General features: G+C 37.2%; 1 protein-coding gene across 20 annotated transcripts in view; it reads right to left on the bottom strand.

Moving 5' to 3' along the window:
* The window catches only part of KIF1A (kinesin family member 1A), a 109,276-nt gene that overhangs the window by 28,719 nt on the left and 59,530 nt on the right, over nt 1-21,027 (bottom strand). For 12 of the 20 annotated variants that reach the window (XM_088132003.1, XM_088132004.1, XM_088132005.1 and 9 more), the window contains 9 exons: nt 14,977-15,095; nt 11,652-11,737; nt 10,883-11,021; nt 10,096-10,264; nt 9,468-9,558; nt 7,637-7,755; nt 7,080-7,135; nt 1,896-2,004; nt 308-374 (listed from right to left, as the gene is read on the bottom strand). In XM_088132003.1, the coding sequence (XP_087988129.1) occupies nt 308-374; nt 1,896-2,004; nt 7,080-7,135; nt 7,637-7,755; nt 9,468-9,558; nt 10,096-10,264; nt 10,883-11,021; nt 11,652-11,737; nt 14,977-15,095 (955 nt within the window). Of the gene's footprint in view, nt 1-307; nt 375-1,895; nt 2,005-7,079; nt 7,136-7,636; nt 7,756-9,467; nt 9,559-10,095; nt 10,265-10,882; nt 11,022-11,651; nt 11,738-14,976; nt 15,096-20,456; nt 20,706-21,027 lie in introns of all 20 variants that reach the window. The other 8 variants (XM_088131996.1, XM_088131997.1, XM_007435469.4 and 5 more) reach the window with 2 other exon arrangements.

Below are 21,027 nucleotides of genomic sequence, written 5' to 3'. Positions count from 1 at the left end.
CCATTCAGGTGAGACAGATGAAAGATTACTCAATGAGGCAGGGAATGCATCTAAAATATTTTTGAATACTCTGAATCAAGCATTCTTCAAGAATGCCAGTTGGCTAAAAATTGTACAGCATCTAGTAACTCATTTTCTAGAAGTAAACTACAGTATTGTCACATTATACTTAGAAAGAGAAAACAGAAATCACATGAAGTTTTCTGAGAGTTTTACTGCCCAACCCTTGCCTTAAAATGTTTGGTATGAAATGTCATATCACTAGGGATTGATCAATAGGAATTGGTAAGAAGAATGTAGGAAATACCTGATGTAATAGGAATGTCCCATGGCAAGGCATTCCTCCACGATGATCCACAACGGCTGGGATATAGCTAGAAAAGATAACTTCACTGAGACAGAATAGAGAGCAGTCTTTTCCAACCTTGTGCCTTCCAGATGTTTTTGGACTTGTATTTCCCTAACATTAACCCCAACTAGATAACCATATCCACACTGACTAGAGTGATGGGAATTGTACTACACTAAAGCTTAAAAAACAATGCCAGTGAAATCCACTATTCATCTACATCTATGTTGCACAGATTAACCAAATATATACCAATATTAATTTGCTCACATTGACTGAACTTTATTTTTGCACCAAAAATACAATATCTGAGTTATCTCTGCCACTGAGCCATAGCACCACGAAAGGGCTCATCTTGCAGACAAATTTGTTTACAACTTCATATCGTACAACTTCTGTACGACTTCAAAAATAGGCTTCTTTGCACCATTCTGCTCTTTGCTATTAAGACATAAGATAGTATTTCATAGTTCTATGTTCTGTTTTGTGACACAAGAAATTGCTAAGATATGCTTAAGAAGCAGAGAAGTACACAGGGTGAAAATTCAATCTAATTAAACAGAGAAACAGAAATGTATTCACAGCCTTCAAGATCTATAAAAGAAAAGTGGTTTTGTTTCTATAGAAACCAATCCCAGAGAAAATAAGTATTAAATGAAGTGACACAAGGAGACCAGGCTGAATTATTCATAATTAAAGAACATTTATATGATCTTTTCTCAGTAATTCCCTCAGCATGGCCTTCACATAGGTATTCTTTATTTCAAACTCTTTGTACATTAATTTGCACATATATGGCTTGTTTCCATTTGCAATTACAGATTCTTATAATTAGACAAGAGATCTACATCTGTCTCAGAGCTTCATCCTTTAGAAAAGTTTAGCAAAATGCAACATTAGAAAATGTCTGCATCAGGTGATTAATAGTCATGCAGAAAAGGGAAGCTTTGGAGCTCCAACTTCTAAGGTTTCTATAGCACTATAATTGGAGACTATACATCTGCAGAAATGTATCTGCTTGCATGACTGTTAATGGTCCAGGAGCCCTGCCCTCCACCAGATTTAGGTCCATTCGCTACCTCTGAGGAAAATACAATGTATCATCAGCTTTTCAGCCTCATTAAACTTTTCCATCTTTGTGAACTTGCTTTGTGGACAATTAGAATCAGGATGAGAGCATGTTTTCCATTCAGAGTCTCCCAGGTTCAATCTCCAGATCTGAACAGAAGGGAGTGTTTACTTACTCCTGTCTGAAACTATGCCAGAGAGTCATTATACACAATATTAATATAGATAGAGTCAATGGTCTGACTCAGTATAAAGTGGTTAGCAGATGCATTGAATGGATCCAGTTCAGATTTCAGTAAGGTTGAATCTGCCCTATAAATGCTTATCATATTGCATTTCACTTTAAACTTTGGCAAATATTTTTCCAACAAATGTACTGAACCAGGATGAAAATCTTTCAGCTGTGTGAACTTGGTAATTGTGGCTTCTAAATTAGTTAGCAAAATGCAGTGGTTCATAAGCAAATAAAGCAACTTACTCGCCATTGGCTTCCAGCTCACAGATCTCAAAAAAGACCATCAGATCGTACTTGCATTGACATGGACCAATGCTGGGCCTTGTCATGGCACTCAGTTTTGTTGCAGGCACTGCAAAAATTAAAAAAACAAAATGAAGTGGAATAATAGGCCAAATATATAAGTTGAGAAACCCTGTGATCACATACTGAACCTGGGTTCTGCATCATACATAAAGAGGTATGAGAGCCAAGTCCAAAGACAAGGGGCTGGCACTAGAAGGCCTTTGGACATAAATGCACAGAAGCAAGATAGATGAGGCTGTGAGCCCATGCACAATGCCTCACAAGAACCAGTACAAGAATTTATGTGAAAGACAGAAGGCACACAAAGAATGGGATACATGTTACATCCAACACCATTAAGAGTTTCAAACAAGGATCATGCTTTGTGGTTCTTCCTTGATATGACGAAATAAGCAGTTATTGAGCAATTGGAGCAACTTTTCTGTAATGGGTGTCTAAAAATTATTCCAATTACTCTGGAAACATTGAGGTATCCCAAGCAGATCAGCTATACTCTAGAAATCAAAACTGGTAAAGTAGGACAACCCAGATTGCTCCATGTTCCTCACTGATGACATATTTTTATTTATTCAGTTGATATCCTATCTTTCTACCCAGGCAAGTGCTCAGTTCAAGGGAAAGGAAGCTGGTTAAAAGTTGAAGGTTGATTTAAATTGATATTTTACCATTCAGATGTAAGTTTGGGGCAGGGATGACACAGAGTTAATTCTCTGCTACACCAACTCCTTATGAAATTCTGGGCAAGATGTCTGGTATCTCAATTTATCATCAATTAAAATTTGTCAACACAATGCTGTCTAATTTCACAGAGTTGGGACAGCTTTTCCAAGTAAATCCATAACCGTTATTAATCAAACATTTTTTTGTGTCTGGCCTGTCTATAAATAGCCATGTTAACTGTTTGTAAACACTAAGACAAAGGAATCAGCAAGTCTCTGCCTATACCTATAATGAAAAATGAAGCCTATAACAGTGACACCTACATGGCTGTGAAGTGGAGGATCCTGGGAGGATAAAGTATTAGAGACAGGCTGGCTGGCTGACAAATCTGAAGGCTGCTGATTGCTCATTCTAAATGTTTTGTTTTGTTTGTTTTGTGGAGTCCCACACTTTTAAGCTGGCAAGAAAATGGATGAAAATATCTTGGGGTAGGATTCAAAGTGGGAGAAAAATAAATAAATTTAGGCTGTAATTATTACTGTTATTAGATTTTTAACCCGCCTTTTTTATATATAACTCAAGATAGCAAACATACCAAATACCCCTTCCTCCTCCTATTTTCCCCCACAACAGCAACCCTGTGAGGTGGGTTGGGCTGAGAGACAGTGACTGGTCCAAAGTCACCCAGCCAGCTTTCATGCCTAAGGCAGGACTAGAACTCAGAGTCTCCTAGTTTCTAGGCCAGCATCTTAACAACTACACGAAACTGTCTGTAATTTTGTACACTTTCACTCAGAATCAGAGTAGGAAGGGGCCATTTAGGTTATCAAGTCCAACCTTTGCACAGTGCAAAAATCCAAATTAAAGTATCCCTACCAAATGCCTAACCAGCCTTCGCTTCAACACATCTACTGAGTGAAGGGAAACTCACCATCTCTCTGGATAATTGCTTCAATTGTCAAATTCTTCTTATGATTAAAATCTTTTCCTAACATTGAAATGAAATCTCACTTCTTAAAACTTAAGATCATTATTCTATCCATATCTCGCACTCTGAAATAATAGAGAACAGGAGAAGAGATCCCATACTATATACCTGTACATTGGATTTCTGTTTAGAAGTAAGTCTCATTGACTGCAATGGAATTTCGTTTGGCAGATGCATGCATTTAGGGTCACTTGACATTCCTAACTATTGGAGGCAGAAAGGAAATTATTTTGGATGTACATTTGTAAAAAAAAGAATTGATCTAGGGAAACGGTGAGAAATTACTTTCAGAAGTAAGTTCATTGAAGAAGAATTGATTCAAAGGAACAGCTTAAACCTTTCATCATTGCTTTCAAACAAGTAGGTTAGAAAAAATTCACTGAAAAACAGGCTGTGTTGATATTCCTGGATGCGGAGAAAGCATCTGATAATTTGAACTGGACTTTTCTGTTCAAAATTCTAGAAGATATGGAGCCTGGGGAAAATTTTATCACATGGGTGAAACTGATATATACTTCACAAATGGCACAAATTATAGTTAATGGGGAATTGACCAAAGTCTGTGGAATACAGAAAGGAGCAAGGCAAGGATGCCTGCTTTTGCCGCAGTTATTCATTCTGGCCTTGAAGTTTTAAATACAGACATAAGACATGATGAGAGAATAGCTGGGGTGAAGATTAAAAAGAAGTATACAAACTAAGGGCATTTGCTGACCATTTGGTTTTAATTTTGGAAAATCCCATGGAAGGCTTAGAAATATTAATGGAAAAAAATTAAAGGAATTTGGTGAATTAGCTGGATTTAAAATTAACAATGAGAAAATGAAGATGTTAACAAAAAAATATGAGGATGGAAGATTAAAAAAAATGATTGCAAAAACTGGTTTTCATTACTATGACTAATATGAATTGTATGCTATTTCGTAATAATTATGTTAAGGTATGGAATGAAATTAATGAAATTAATGAAATTAAGAAAGATATGTTAAGATGGGAAAAGTTACAATTATCACTGTTTGGGAGGATTTCTGTGGTAAAAATGAATTAAGAATTCATTAATTTAATTTAATTTAATTTAATTAATTAAAAATGAAAAACCCTAACCTAGAATGTTGTTTTTATTTCAAATAATACCTGCTTTGATAAACGATGAACCTTTCAAGCAATGGCAAAAAGATATATAGATTTATATGGCAAGGGAAGAAACCAAGGTTAAATATAAAATTCTTCAAGATGCAAAAGAAAGAGGAGGACTAGCACTGCCTGATTTCAAATTGTATTTTGCATCCTGATGTTTGGTTTGGATGAAAGAGTGGGTGCTGTTGAGAAATAAGAGAATTAGATGAACACAACTTGAGGTTTGGATGGCATGGCTTTTTATGGTACAATGAAGTTAAAGTAGATTTTAAAAACTATTATGTTAGAAGTGCCATATTAAGAATATGAAATAGATATATAAACCCAGGCTGTGCCCAAAAATATCTTTATTGGTTTCAGCACAAGAAGCATTTTATAGAAAAGAAACAGCAGGCAAAGAGAAATGGTTAACGTATCAAGATTTGTTAGTAAAGGAATATGGAGAACTTAAGATGAAGTCAAGAGAACCACTGACTGAAGAGAGATATACTTTTCAATGGTTTTCATATGCATAATTAAGAGAGAGGTTTAATGTAGTTAAAAAAGTAACTTGAACAACATAAGACAGAATTTGAAATTGAATTATGTACAAATGATGAACATGTGATTGCTAAAATATATAGACTACTGTTGAGATTTGAAATAGAAGAACAAGTTAAAGAGAGTGTGATAAAATGGGCTAAGAATTTTGGTTATAATATACAGATGGACCAATGGGAGAGAATGTGGCTAAAAGGACTGAAATTCACATTGTGATGTAATTTAAGAGAGAACTGTTATAAAATGATGTACCATGGTATATGACACCAGAGAAATTATCTAAAATATATAAAGGTACTTCTAATCAACGTTGGAGGGACGCTTTATCATGCACAGTGGACTTGCGAAAAAGCAAAAACAAAAAGGATACAAATAAACATGATGATGCAAGAATTCCAGAGATTAATTTTCAGATGAAACCAGAACTTTTTGGAGGGAAGACTTATGAATAGCCAATTAGAAAAGACTTATGGAAGACTGGTTTTGTATACGGTAGCTGCAGCGAGATTACTACATGCACAAAGATGGAAAAACACTGAAACACCCATAATGGAGGAATGGATTGTGAAGATGGCAGAATTTGCAGATATGGCAAAATTGACCTGGTTGATCAGGGATAAAACAATAAGTACTTTTACAGAAGACTGGAAACCTCCATGGACTTTTTGCTGAAAATGGAAAAAAATGAATTGGTGACTTATGGATTTGCTGATTAAAAAGGATTGAATATGGGAAGAAGGGAACCATGTAACATAATCTCAAAGAGGGAGGAAGGATAATAAGTTTGTTTGTAACTGCTGTAAAGAAGAACGGAAATCATTTCTTTATATATCTTTCTCTTTTTCTTTTTCCTTTTCTGTCTGTATTGTTTCCTGCACTTCTTCTTTTTCTATTTCTCAATTTTTCTTTATCTTTTCATCTTTATGTTTTACCTACGTTAAAATCTCTAATAAAAATTATATATGCGGAAAGAATTCAATTTAGCTGAGGAGAATATGATGGAATGCATATACCGTAAAGAGAATATATTCCTCTTCCTCCTAACCTCTCTCCCCCTCCCCCCCAACTATTCACTCTACCCAACTAAAGAATAGACTAATAGTTTTAAGAGATGAGTGCAGGTTTATAGAAGTTAGTCATCAATACTGGGTCACACTATAGACTTCCATGAGCTAAAATACTGTATATGTGGCCTGTGGAATGCAGTTTGCCCAGTCATGTTCTAATCCAACTCAGGTTTTTCAAGTGTAGCCAGTTAAATGTCTCTGGGAAGCTTATATTCAGATCATGGCAACAACAGCATTTTACAAGTGGGCCCTGTATACAGAAATATGCTACCACTCAATGTGGAATTTGATTTTGATACAGAGGTGCTTTAATAGATGGGCTTACACAGAACTTAATGGAAATTATCAGAATATTGTCTTGGCAGGGTCAGAGGGATTTGCAGTATCTTAGCTTCACAGGAAGGAATCTTAACCATAAGGTTTATCACATTTAGAGGGCAACTGGATTTGGCATAGCTAAATCTTTGGTATTGTCAAGCCAGACTAAAGCAAGCGTTGCTTCTACTATTTTGCTACATGTAAATCTGAGATAATTGTCATCTGCTATATTGGCAGGTAAGCTGGTCTTCTGCTAGTCTAGGCAGCTTCAACCTGAAGATCTCCAGAGGTACTGGTTTATAATTCCCATCATTTCTAAACAACAGGTTTTACAAAAGCTCATCTATTTTTTCTAAAAGTCTGAAATTTTCATTAATGCTCACGTTAAACAAAAAATACTTTCTCACTTACCTGGTTTTGATAATGGCATGACCCGAGGAAAATGGCGGCGGGATGGTCTTAGGGGGCTATAAAAAAAAAACACAACTAATTAAAGTGAATGCTATAAAAATAAACTGTAATCAATCAGGGCAGACCTACGGGGCAGGTCTTACAAACTTTTGAAGAAAAGTTTGTGCTTGGTCAAATGCTGGAGCTCAAACATGGTGCATGCAGTATAACACAGTATCACAACTTTTTATCTGTCTAAGAATTTGAAATAATAAAGATTCGGTGTTTATATCTGGTAGTTGACTCCTCTTGCCCAGTTGACTAGCCAAGTTGGTTTACATAAATGTAACAGTGTTGTGATATGATTCCCAATTTAGATAACATATTTGGACATGTTTTAGTTGACTTATAATGGCACCACTTCACTGCAGCAGCTTTGCAAAAGTAAACTGTTGCTGTCGCATACCAGAGCGTGCTGAAAATCAGGCAAACATCTCAGTGCTTTGCAAGGTAAGTTCCGCTTCTGATAAAGAAACAGATAAACCAAAAGTAGTGAAAGGTCATGGGTGATCATTTACCTGAGTACATCTTTGCAGAGAGGGGGGAAAGGATACTGCTGATAATGGCCAAACACCTCAAAGACAATGGGCTGGCTCTTAATGTACTCAATAAAGGATTTGGTGACCTCGACTGCAATCTGCAAGACAGGAAAGAAAAGGATAAAAAGACTGACCTTACATAGCAAGATATGTAACTTGAAATGATCAAATTATTAAGATGGGTAAAACCTGCTGGCAGGTCTAAAACTTTCATCCACTGAAGCTAAAAAAGCAGCAAAACTTAAAACTTCAATCTGAATATACGTCATTATCTTCATTATTCCTTTATTCCTTGATCAGTGGTATTTCCAGGAAATGAAATCAAGAGAACAAGGCATAAAATATCATTAATATGTCAAGGACATAATTCTACAAAACAAATTAAATTCTTCCCTTTCATAGTGATCTTCACCTGCCTGCCCCTCTTTCATTGGAAACAAAATACTGTTGTCTTTAAAGTAGCAGTTTACGCCTCTAGTATTGTAACATACATAGAGATTATTAAAACCAGCAAGCAGAAAGCTGGACTTAAACTCCTGCCAGTCTTTAAAAGACTTACACAGTTTTAAAGGAGGATTAACACATAAGGGAAGATAAGTGCTTAGGTAAAGAGGAGGTTTTCTTCTCAGTTTGAACCTTCTCAGGTTTTAAACAAGATTAGATAAATTCACTGAAGGGAACACTCTCAGTGACTTCTAATCACAATTCCTATACACTAGTACTACTACTACATGGTTGCTAACACTACTACTACTACTACTACTATGTGGTCGCTAACACTTAATGGCACATAATCAATCACTGGAGGCAATATACCTATTAATATGAATTATTTGGGAACACGATTGGAGGGTTTTATTGCAGTCATGTTCTAATTATGTAACTCTGGGTAAGTCACAATGAAAAACAGAATGATGGACTAGACAGGCTTCTGATTAAGTGCATCAGTTCCTCTTATGCATTAACAGGTAGGCCTTTCTCTACATATTCACTGTAATACTTTAAATGGAACATGACAGCATTAAATATTAATTGTTGGAGGGATCTTGTGGAAAGTCTTCATGCTGGGTTTTCCACAAGTAATTCAATGCTAGAATGTGGGAAATGGGAGATACAGTGTAGCTGTTCTTGTATATGGCCTCCATGGAGAGTTCCTCCGTATCATTTTATCACCTGAGTTCAATGCTGAACAGAAAAGGGGCTCTTCAGAGGTAATGCCCTATTTCTGGGATTGCCACTTCCAAGATGATTGTGTGTTTCCCACACTGCTATGTTTTCATTATCCAATCAGTATCATTTATAGAAATGGTTAACAGAGATAATTATAACATGCATCACATGTTCTATCATAGAGCTTTCAACTTGAGGAGATGTCCCACAGAAGGAAGTAACTAGTTGTCTGTGACATGAGAATATTGCTAATCCACAGTAGAAAAAATATAGCCTGAATCCAGAACAATGTGCTTTTTTCATAATTTTGTTATTCACTAGGCAGTTCTATACAGTGTTTCCTTTCATAATACTATAAGTGCTGCCATGTTTCTATGGCCTCTTTATCATGGGATATTTGTCTTGGGTGCGGACTCTACTTACTGTAAATTGAGGTTTTTTTATTATTTTGGTTTTTCATTTTTACAAAATTGAATTGGGTTTGGATATTATTTGTAGTTGTGGTTTATTCTTACTATGATCTTTTTATTATAACTGAGCTTCTGTAACCCACTGTGAGTCTAGAAGTTTAAGCAGCATACAAATTTAAATAATTCATAATGTGCAAAATTAACAATATGAAGCAGAAAATTACACTAACATTCTGAACATGATAAAAGCCAAGAGGTGGGCCTCGTCCAGTGTTCTTCAAGGGCTCTGTAGAGAAGGCTTCATCATGGCGGTGGATAAAGCTGTGAAAAAAGAGCTTTTATTACTATGCTTGAATACATTTATTTCAAAAGCATATACATATGTGTGTGCATTCATTCATTCAAAATGTAAACACAAGTTCAATTGCAGTCTGTTGGTCATCACTAGACTTCCTATATGCCTACTCTCTACTCTCTTGTAGAATTTTTCAGTTTCAGAAACTGAAAAATCAGAAGTACAACAATACATGGAAAGATTAGGAAGATAATACTTTATAGGTTTCTCCTCTCATCTTGCAGAGTCCTTCTGTATTTCCACATTCTCTCATAAGAGTAATTGACATCTTCAAACAATTAAGCTTCCTTCCTCTACATAGTCTAAGTAAGGACCATTTAAATGCAATTATATTCTAGCCTCCATCCCTCATACTTTTTAATGATAAAGTCATTTCAATTGGTTCTATCAAGCCAGGATCTCCCATGTGAAAAGAGTGGATCAATGACAAATAGTGATCACAGTCTTCTAAATTTATCTAAAGTGCATAAATAGCAAATGGTGGAATGGAGGTTGCATCTCACTTAAACTGGCAGAAGATGTCCGCATATTCTGCTGAGATGCTGGAGGCCTGCAGAACAGTTACTCTGAACGTGAAAATGCTGCCCAATTTCAAATGCTCCAGAGCTGCCTCAAAAGGTCCATCAACTGTGGATTTCTCTGAACTATCCAGGAGAAGATCTTCTGGAGTGGCTGAGAAAACAATAATAGCAGTTGTAAACACTTTCTTCTCAGGTATAACGTTTCATATTTTATCTGACCATGTTTCATAACTTATCTTACATGTACAACAAAGTAAGAAGAAAGTCAGCCATCCATATTTGAGGGAAAGCTTCATCGAAGGAGGTTCTAGCAATCAATTTGCCATTTTATACCAAAAATCCTGGTGATGGCAGAGTATGGCTGATAGTATGGTTTATAAGCCACACATCAGAAAGCAACCAGTTGCGGCTGAAGCTTCTGATCATTCTACATGGGAAGTCTCATGCAAATCACCTTGCATAATCTAAACATAGGACATTGCCTATTTTGTGGAAGGACTTCTCACCTTAAAAAGAAAGTTAAACTTTCCCCTTCTTTGTTTTAATTTAGTAGTATTCCATCTAACACATTTTAATATGTGAAATTTTCTACAGTATGTAAACCTGTTTCATTTCTCAGCCTACTCCTTTGGCTGCATCAACAACATACAAATATATTTGATAATGTAGCCTTTTCTCTTTTCTGTATAAGAAGTCCAGCAAGGTCTATGTCATTTTATTGCTGTACACAAGTTTTGCCCCCACCCCTGTAAAACAAGAAGGCTTTTACCTGCACAAGTGTTGTTGTTGACTTCATCTGCTGATGGCCCTATGTCAGTAATTTGTCCCTGTCCTTCTACTATGCGCAGCTCCTCCTGTGAAGTTCCAGAGCGAGACATTCCCACTGCAGGACAGGACTCAGACTGGAACTACAAAGAAAACCATGAATATTATTTTCTCCGGCAGTAAAACAGTTTGTCTCTTCTTTTTAAACAATTGCATGACAAAGACACATGGTGAAGCTCAAAAAGAAAACAGGCAAAAGTGAATAAAGAATAGAAGGACACGCAAAGACTTTTGCATTTGCATTTATTATTAATTTCATTGATATCCCATCTTCTCTTTTCAGGAGTTCACAGAGGTCAACATGAGTCAATAAAAATTTCATATACTTTTGAATAGTATCGATAAAATGAAATATAAACTCAGCCACTCAAACACCAGACCACTGAAATCTAGGACCTGGATGTTGCTAATGTTTGTTTCCAGTTCACTTAGAGAAAGGAAGAATCTCTGCTTAGTTTTTCACCTCAGTACATGTAAAGAAATGTAAATGTTTAGCTGCTGGTGATGAAGCTTTAACAGTACATATGCTGAACATATACTAGGCAACAATACTAGGCTGTGACACATCCCATCTTTCAAAAGTCCTGTGCACTTGAATTATTCAGAATCTATATAAGAAACTTGTTAATAATTGATTAGGTACGAGACAATTATCTTCATGAAATCAACCCTACTGAAATAATTATCTGATAGTCCTGGTTTTCATAGCATACCTTCTCAAAGTGCTGATCATCAAAGGAAATTTTGGCTGTTCCTGACTGCCGCACTCCTGAGCCATAATCTGGTGCTTCTTCATCAGCTGGAAACAGGATTGTGGCAAGAGATTATAGTAAGAAAAGGCAAGTTCACATCTCCCAATAGACTGGAAGCCACAGAAGTTCCTTAGAAATTTTTATTTTCAAATACTTCACAAGGAAGCAAGATCAGCTCATAATTATTAGTCAAAGAAGTGATAAAATCACTAGTTGATATTTGATGAAGCCAATGTAAAAAAATGGTTAATATCTAGATCAGTGTTTTTCCAACTTGGCAACTTTAAGATGCGTGGATTTCAGCTCCCAGAATTTCCCAGCCAGCATGTGGCTTGAATCATCCAAATCAACAGATCCAATACCCTTATTAGGCTAAATGGTTGTACAAAATCATTGCAAGTTTCAAGTACTGTTCACTAAACAAATGGGATTTAAAAATATTGAAATGGGAAGGGGAAAAATTGCAGCTGATATTGGAGCTCTGCCTGTAGTACTTTGTTATATGAATTGAGAGTTTTCAGACATATATATTTGTTATTAACAGGAACAGAGATATATTAGGTTGTAATAAGGCTCTTCTGAAGTTTGCTGGAGAAGAAACAAACAAATATTTGTAAATCTTTCACTTTGGAAATATAAATTCCAGCTGTTAAAGTTGATTTCCAATTAAGCTGACTTCTCATTTGGGTAGTTATATGTTGGATTATTTAAATTACACTATTTTGAGGAAGATCAATTGCCTCTGTGAAAATTTAATAATATGAGAATTTTAAAATCCTACAGTAATCCAGTGCTCTCCCATTATTGGCATGTTCTATTAGTCAAATTGTCTATTTTTCTAACATTTAGCCTTACAGCAAAACATGATTTCATCTCTTGAAAGTGCAAGTGACTTAAGTGAGGTATTATTTTCTTGGTTGATTGTCCTTTGTGAATTCTACAGAATGCACTCATACAATTCCTTTGTGTTACTAAGACAGAATCATGGAGTTGTGCATTTCTCCATAATATAAATGTTTGATTAAGTTATTTAAAATATAAATGTTCCATTAATCTGTTTATAAAGAGTAAATCTAAAATCTGCAGCTGATACACAAAAGGAATAATGTACAAATTCAATAAATATAATAATATCAAAGATGAACTTTAATAATCTGTAGCACAAACTATAATAATCTTTCAAGAAAGGGCTGTGTGCCTTCCCATCAACTGAGAAACTTAAACTCCAGAAGAATTAAATCAACTCATAACTTGGAGGAGACTGAACTTTTTAGAAAGTGAATAATGTGGGTTTAAATTAGAACATGAATGTAGCCAAGTGAAAAATTAGACAATACAATGCCTGTTTGAATTACTCTAGCAAAGTATCATTAGGAGCAATAAAGAAGCCACATAATATGAAATTATAAGATTACATTATTGTATTACCCTCCCAACACACACCCACATTGATCTGTACACTTGAAACAGTGCTAAGTCTGGGTCTGCTTCACATGTGACGTGAATTGGTTTATTATCCAAAACTCTTTTGATATGATTGAAAATTCATATAGAGCAACCGGCATACTTGCCAATCACATAAAGAGTATCTATATTGGCACTAGAGCTTTCTTCACAGGACAGGCATAAAGAGCAATTTAAGTGCAAGCAGATATTGTGGCCTATTCTATCCCATCCTTCATGGAGTCCTATCACACAGTTTTTCATGGTGACCACACTACCATCAGAATAGTCCACAGAAAGCTGGCTTGCAAGAGCAATCACTGTCCTAAATAGGATTGCCATTTGTGACCTTCCCTGCCGGCTTCCCTGAAGTAAAGTCATTGGGGAAGCTGGCAGGGAAAGTTGCAAGTTGCTCTGATAAGTCTTTCTGGCCTCACTGTGCTTGCACTGTGCTACGCCATCCACTCCCCGGCCTTCCTGCGTGACCCAAGGAGAATCCCTCAATCAGCAATCAGGGAAAGGCCAATTGGGAGAGGGCCATTCATTCAACACTTTCATTGTCTTTGTATTTCCAGAAACAATTAGGTATGTGGCTGAACACCCAACCAAACAGCTGAGGAATTCCCCAAATGCCAACCAATCACATGGGATAAAACTATGGTTGTTGTGAAAGCCATGGAATCCTAAGCCTAGCCTGACCTCACCCACAAGACACAGAGGTTAATCCCCCAGCATCAATATGAAATCTACCACCAGCCCAGTAAAACAGCACAGCAATTTGTATTTTCTGGAAATTGTAAGGTGCTCCAATTAGAGGACTGCCCGAGTGTCAGGCTGATCTTTTTTTTTCACTTCACATAACATAGCTGAGTAGAAGAAGGTAATTCCCCCCCATCCCCCATTATTCCTGTATTCATTTTAGTGTAAAAATTGCCCCTTCATTTAGGGGTTACGGTTACCAGATGTCTGGCAAAAGGAAGACATGTCCTCCCTTTTGTCCTCATGTCCTCCATCCAGCAGGCATAGCCTTTAAATCAAATATTGTCTGGCTTATTGAGTATCTCTTCCTGAGCAGCTTTTCTCCACAGCACAGTGCTTTCCTAATAAGTGCTAAAGCAAGTTAACAAGCTCTGTGCTGCCACCTTGATTAGTTGATTTGTACCCTCCCTCCTGCTACCTGAAATTGACAAGACCTTCATCAGTTACGCACTGAAGGCTTTTGCCTCCTAACCCCTCTAGCACATTCCTGCCATAGAAAAACCAGTCTTTCTGATGCTGGAAAAAGTAACTTCATATACATGTAGGCCTAAGTACTACTACAACTGCTGCTGCTGCTTCCTCCTCCTCCTCCTCCTTCTTCTTCTTCTTTGTTTTTCACTGTAATTTTTGTCGCAGATGCCAAGAAATTTAAACAGTTTGGGTGTTCTCCTTCCCCCCGCCCACAAGTGCCATCCTTTCCAAATGTCCTGTCCTCTTTGCCTGTTCAGATATCTGGTAACCCTACCTTTGTTATTTCAATATTGCCTGAGGTTAGCATGTTCATACAATACATTGGTTCCTTAACTGACTTTGTTAAATATGTTCTTGTAAATCAGTTGAAGAATTTTAACTTCTGCTCCCCAGGATTCCTAGCAATAAATGCTTTGATAAAGCATTCCCCCTATTATGGACTCTAGCTGTTCATTTCAACAATTAAGAAAAGGCTATTCTTTTGAGTAAAAATGGGATATAAATCAAATATACAAGAGGATCTTTCCTGGCAGACCTTATTTTTTAAGAGAGGGTTGCTCACCAGGAGTAGAAGGGCCAAGCACTTCCTTCATTATGTTCACCCAACTCTTACCTGAAATGGCCTGAACTGCTACACGTAGGAATCCTTTAACTTCCCCCTTCTCGCTGACAATGGCAACGCGATGGACCAGAGGTACAGGATATAGCAAGTTGCTGAGATACACAAATGCTCTGGAAGGAAAAGTAACATAGGACAGCGGTCACTGCGTCCCACGTATGAACGTCTCCAAACATACTCCATAGCCGATGGTAGCTGGGACCACAGTTCACCGCTCACATCACAATATGGTGCTGCAAAGCAAAACTAAAGAAAAGCAGCCATGGCCAGCCGGACAGAGAGGGGGATTCAGCGTGCTTAAAACAGAGCTCCTGTACTGAGCATGAAGCGAAAATGTAGTGAGTTAGTGAGCGCTAGCATAGCGTACCTCTGGTTCTGTCATCTCTTATGACCGAAGGGAAGGGAAAGGGATGGCGCTGATGCAAGAAGGAAACTAGAACAATGACCTGTGGCCGGAGAGACTAGGCAACTAGTACCCTGGGTGCTGTAATTCGTCCAAGGTCCTGCTGCTGAATAACAGTGGGTTCAAGGGACAGAAAACAGGGAAGACAGATGGGATTAGGCTAGAGGAACTAAAACAGAAAGAATTAGGGGAAAAAGTAAGGAGACTGGGAAGAAGAGGAAGTCCCTTCTAAAGAGGAACACTTTTTCCAAATTTTGAGAGAGGCATAATGCATTCAATTTCAAGCCTGTTTCAGATGATTTCTTATCTTGTCAAACTAACCTAATTAATTACAGGTAGTCTCCAGTTTAAGAACGAGTTCCGTTCCCAAAGTCTGTCCTTAAGTCAGATTTGTAGGTAAGTCAGAACAGTATGATTGTATAATACTGCATATGTAGTACTGTGTAATGAACTTGAACCTTTGTGTATTTAACTCAAATCACTGTGTATTTAACTCAAATTTTGCTACAATAGGCTCTGTTCTTAACTATGGGTCATCTGTAACCCAGGTGTTCTTAACCCAGGGACTATCTGTAACTAACTAATGGGAAGAAACATTCCTATAAAGAAAATTATATGTTCCAAGCTAGATTCATGCAACTCATCAATGGGTGGAGAATGGAGGGTTCCATTACTACTTGGATTCCTTGCAATATATCCAGGAGTAAAAATATTAAATGCATGATATCTATCATGGGAAGCTTAGTTGACACTCCATCATGAAACTAGGTAAGAACTTCATTGCCTTGCTTAAACGAGAGATCAGTAACAGCAGACTCCTGACTCTGCCTAAATGCAGCTGATTTCAGTGTCATCTGTGAGTAACAGTAACACTGTTTACCCCAGACTCCATATTCTTGTTATAAATAGAATATGCTGGTGAGTTTACACATATTATTTATGTTTTTTAAAATCTGTCCTTGATGACTTGCATTTGGGAGCAGATATTGATGGATTCGATTTTTAAACCTTTTCCATTGGATTGATATTTTATACTAATGTGGAAGGTCCATGTAGGGTAATTTGGTACCATTATACTTCAGCAACTCATGATAGATTTTAAGCATTATCCCTTATGGAGCAAATAGCCACCAACAGAATTCCAGCAGAGCTGCCTTTCTATCAAATTGCATAGCAAGATAGGACAAACCACGGGGCAGCAGAATACTTTACACTAGTCGGAAACATAAGGGAGAAGCCAGAAAAGCCAGACTTCAGAAAAATATGAAAATTCAAATTTGTAGGTATTCATGTGCCATCTATGAATATTGCTAAGGACGGAACATGAAAAAGGAATCAAATGCACATTACAACTAGAATAGGGTTTAAATTAATATTATAGGCCAATCTTTCATGTATGAAAATGCCTCTTTGAAGACCTCTCCTTGAAATTGATTAAAATAATTAGGAAATAGAAAAACTATGTATTAGATCCAGATTAATCTGTTCAGCTATTTTCATTTGGTATAATGCCATCACACAGACAGAAGCAGGCATTTGTCATACTGATGGATTGTTTATTCAATCCCTTCTGTCCCAGATTTTTTCCTTAGTTTATTAAATTCTCCATGTTTAATTTTGTCACATTCTAAATCCTGGATATAGCCATGGAGATGAGGGAGTATAAATGCATCTAATGGATGAATAAGGAATAAAGGTGAGAAATTAGGATTCTGTAAAATAGTCAAGAAGCATTATATAGAAGTACTATATCATGATTACTAGGATACAGTTGCAGGACTGTGATCATTTAAATCAATTATATCAACTTGGGTTCCTTTTATATTATTATTTTTTATTATTTTAACTATTCACTTCCTAGGAATGAATAGGAAGCAACTAATTAATGACTGGTAGCTGCAACAGTATTAAAGTTGGCCATAAATTCTCCTGAACCAGATGAAACATTCCTTAATAAACATCATACAAATCTTATCTGTGGTATATGACAGGCATTCTAGAATTATTATGGGCCGATATAAAATGTTACGTAGGAAGTTTGCTTCCAGTTGATGGTAAAACAATGCTTCAGCACTAACAGCTACCCTGCTCTCCTGGCAAGATATGGAGTGGCTAAACTGTTGATATTTGACTAATACATTTCAAGCTAAGTTTAACGTATGAATTATTTTGCTCAACTTGTTTTCATTGTTGTGAAAACTACACACATATTTACACCAGGAACTAATGTAAGGTGATGTTTTTCTCTAGGTTTTATAAAATATCTAATTTTACGCACCTAATACATATCAATGAGACCTAGAAGTATGATTTTCCCCTCCCATTTCCATGGTAATTGTCCAATCTTCAGGTGACTCCTTACTATTCTGAAAAGTTCCCATTCAAATGTTTAATTTTATATTAAAATTAACAATTTTATTTTACATTTTGTGACATGTATCATCAAGTTGCCTCAACTAACCAACAGAAGCCTGTGCTTGGAAGGATTATTGCAAATAGAACAGCACCTGTTTTCATGAGAAGAGAACATTACTAACGATCACAAAGAATTATCAACCCATCCAGTCATTCTGCAGCATGATGTCTATTTTTATATTGGATCTATTCTGATATGGGATGATTTGATATTCATCTATCACAGTAGCATTGTGAAGCAGGCCAGAAACAATTAAACCAAAGAAAACATTTCAAAGGCTGAAATGTCCTTTTCTATACAACTGTTCAAAGTGAAAGAAGATAAGGAGGAGGAGGAGCAGGAGGAAGAAGAAGAGGAAGAAGAAGAGGAAGAAGGTGGTAGAGGGTTGAACAAAGGAAGGCAGAAAAGAGAGGCTGTGTGTCATTAAAGGAACAGAGTCGCTAACCACAAGATTGGTGAGGTGCAAAGATGGCATGCTCAGACCAAAGAAAAGCCTTTCAAAAGAAGACAAAAGTGAAATAACCATCCCCCCCAATTTTGCTTAAGCTTTGGAGATAGAGCCAGCAGCTAAAAATAAATAAATAAGGAAAAATAAAAAAATCAAAGACAAAGATCCAATCAAAGCACACTTCACGAGAAATGTGAACGGCACAGCTGCTGCATGGGAGGAGTCAATTTTGTCTGACTCAAAAGACCCCCAAGAACAGTTCACAGGATTGGGGGAAGAGGGTATTCCCTCATTGAGCTATTTGGTAGTTTGGCCTGTTTGTTGATTTAAAATCTCAAATCCCCCAAGAGGAGAAAAAAAAAAAAAGGGAAGAAGCCAGCTCTTTCGGTCTGAGACTGCAGGACTCTTCCCCCATATCCCTCTCTGCCTTTTGTAAGCCCCTTTGCTCCCTCACTTGCTCCCATCTTCCTAAATGCTACTTCACAGAGAGGAAACTAGAAGTCAAGATTTCCTGCCTGAACTAGGAGGGCCAGATGCAAGGCATTCAGAACTCCTACAGACCACCACATCTATAACAAGCCATGATGATATCAAAATACATGCATCATGACATCATCATGCAAATGACATAATTATCTAATGACTTCATGATATCTGACCCAAGTGCATAAGTCACATTGTTTGTTTGATAATGTCATGATGCATGCGTTTGGCCACCCCCATCCCCATATTGATCATAGTTATGCAGAAAAAGGACTTTCAATGGCTGAAATTTCCTCTTCTACTCAGCTGTTGCAGCAGTTCTATCCTTTTTCAGATTTGGTCACTTGTTCTGAATACCAAAGAAAGAACCTTATATTAATCCAAGATTCCAACTGAGTTTAGTATCAACCATTCTACAGGCTTATTCCAATAGACCCATGAAGGGCAGGGTTTGGGTGTTGTGTAATGAGACAAAAATGGTTTGTTTCGGCTGCACAAATAGATAAGGATATTGCAAAAATCCCAGCCAATGTTTTGGAGAGAGTAAGGCTAGGTTCACATATTGTATTACACCAGGATTTGTTTTAATCATGGCTTCTTGAATAAGCTGAAATGATTTAAGGAAAGCTAAATAAAGCACATTATAGCTTGGCCCAATGTTTGAATCCTGCTGAAGACTGATTTCTAGGATTATACTTCCTCAGTGGTTCAGACCATGCATTAATTACTAGAATAGGGCAATTTTCTGTTTTTCCAAGCAAAGATGATGATACCATGGGTGTCCACAGCTGGGGTACAGAGGGATAAATGATGATACATGTATCATGACATCATCACACAAATGATGTAACTTGCAAACTTGCATTAGGCATTATTACATAATTGTGACATTTGTGTGATAATGTTATGATGTATGTGCCATCATTCTGACATCATTGTGGCTTGTTATGGCTATGCTGAATGGTATATTGGGGGATTTATAATAAGCAAAGTCAGTTTTATTGTCCTAAAGCAGCAAGGACAAAGTTTTTCAGTGCATATTTGAAAATAGTAACTGACCCAGTTTGCTTTCTAAGAACTCTTTCTGCTAACTGCAATGTGGCAAGAATTCTCCTTCCGCATTCTAAGTTTCTAAACTCCAAATGAACTTTAATCACTTTCTGCTCAGTAATCTTTCATTTCAGAGTTACCTGTTAGTACCTCTCTACTGCTTGCCCCAAATCAATAGACAACTATTTTAAATCCATGATACTAATTTTTTGTGGAGATCCTACCATATATAAATTAATATACATTTTAAAATACTATTGACCAGCTTAATTAAGAAAAAACAAAGCATCTTCTTGCAGTTTCTAGGAAATCATCCTCAATCATCCTCAATTTTGAGACTGTGAGATTAAAACTGTGGGTTCCATAGGATATGGCAACGTATGCAGATATGAATATACACAGACACCCTCCAGAAATGCACAATTGCAGAAGTGTTGGTGTTGCCAGCAGGTTATATCACACCCATTTACAGATGCTTTGCCCTCTGTCCTGTGTTATCTCACTGGGTAGACAGTCTTCCTTGCAACTGCTCATCCACTTGGAGCGGGGTGGGGTGGGGCTTTCCTCTGGAGTGTCTTTGGCTCCCAGCCCCTGTGTGCTTGACATGGGAAAGCAGGTCTCTTATGCGAAAGAGCTAGTTCCTTCCCAGCATGCTCTCCTAAGACCTCACCAACCTTCCTACTAAACTGAACAGGGGGGAGCGGTCGTAAAATGGATCCTGGCCATCATACAGCGGGTACTCCGGAAAGATGTCTTCCTCCAGGTCCTCCTCCTCCTCCTCCTTCCCCACGTGCTGCTCGTCAGCAGGCTCGGTGATGTCGGAGTCAGGGTTCGAGAAGGTGGGGGAGGGGGTGAGATCAGCCATGCGCTCGCTCATGCATGTGTTGAAAATAGGAGAGCTGTTGCAGCCAGAGATATCTGAACTAAGGTTAGTACAACAAGATAGGAGACAGGTTAACACCAGCTATTCCAAACATACACACGCGTGTACACACACACACACAGACTAGGCTTGCTTTGCCTCTTCTTTTAAATCAAGCAGCAGAATTAATAAGGAAAGAGATGAAAAAAAAGACTTCCCAGATCAAACACATCTAACAAAAGAGCCACAAATGCCATCAGCTGAAAACTGTGAAGATTTGATACATGGGATGAAAGCTATCCTGGTCTCCATTTCATCAAACACATAACTTTATAAAATAAAATTCTTCTGAGATTTTGGTAAGGGGAACGTGTCCATTATGA

Source organism: Python bivittatus, unplaced genomic scaffold, assembly GCF_059951505.1.
Source record: "Python bivittatus isolate LINGU-HERP-01145 unplaced genomic scaffold, Pbiv_v1 ctg000980_np1212, whole genome shotgun sequence".
NCBI lineage: Eukaryota > Metazoa > Chordata > Lepidosauria > Squamata > Pythonidae > Python > Python bivittatus.
Note: the sequence above shows the minus strand (reverse complement) of the source record. Positions and strands in the feature narration are given on the sequence as shown.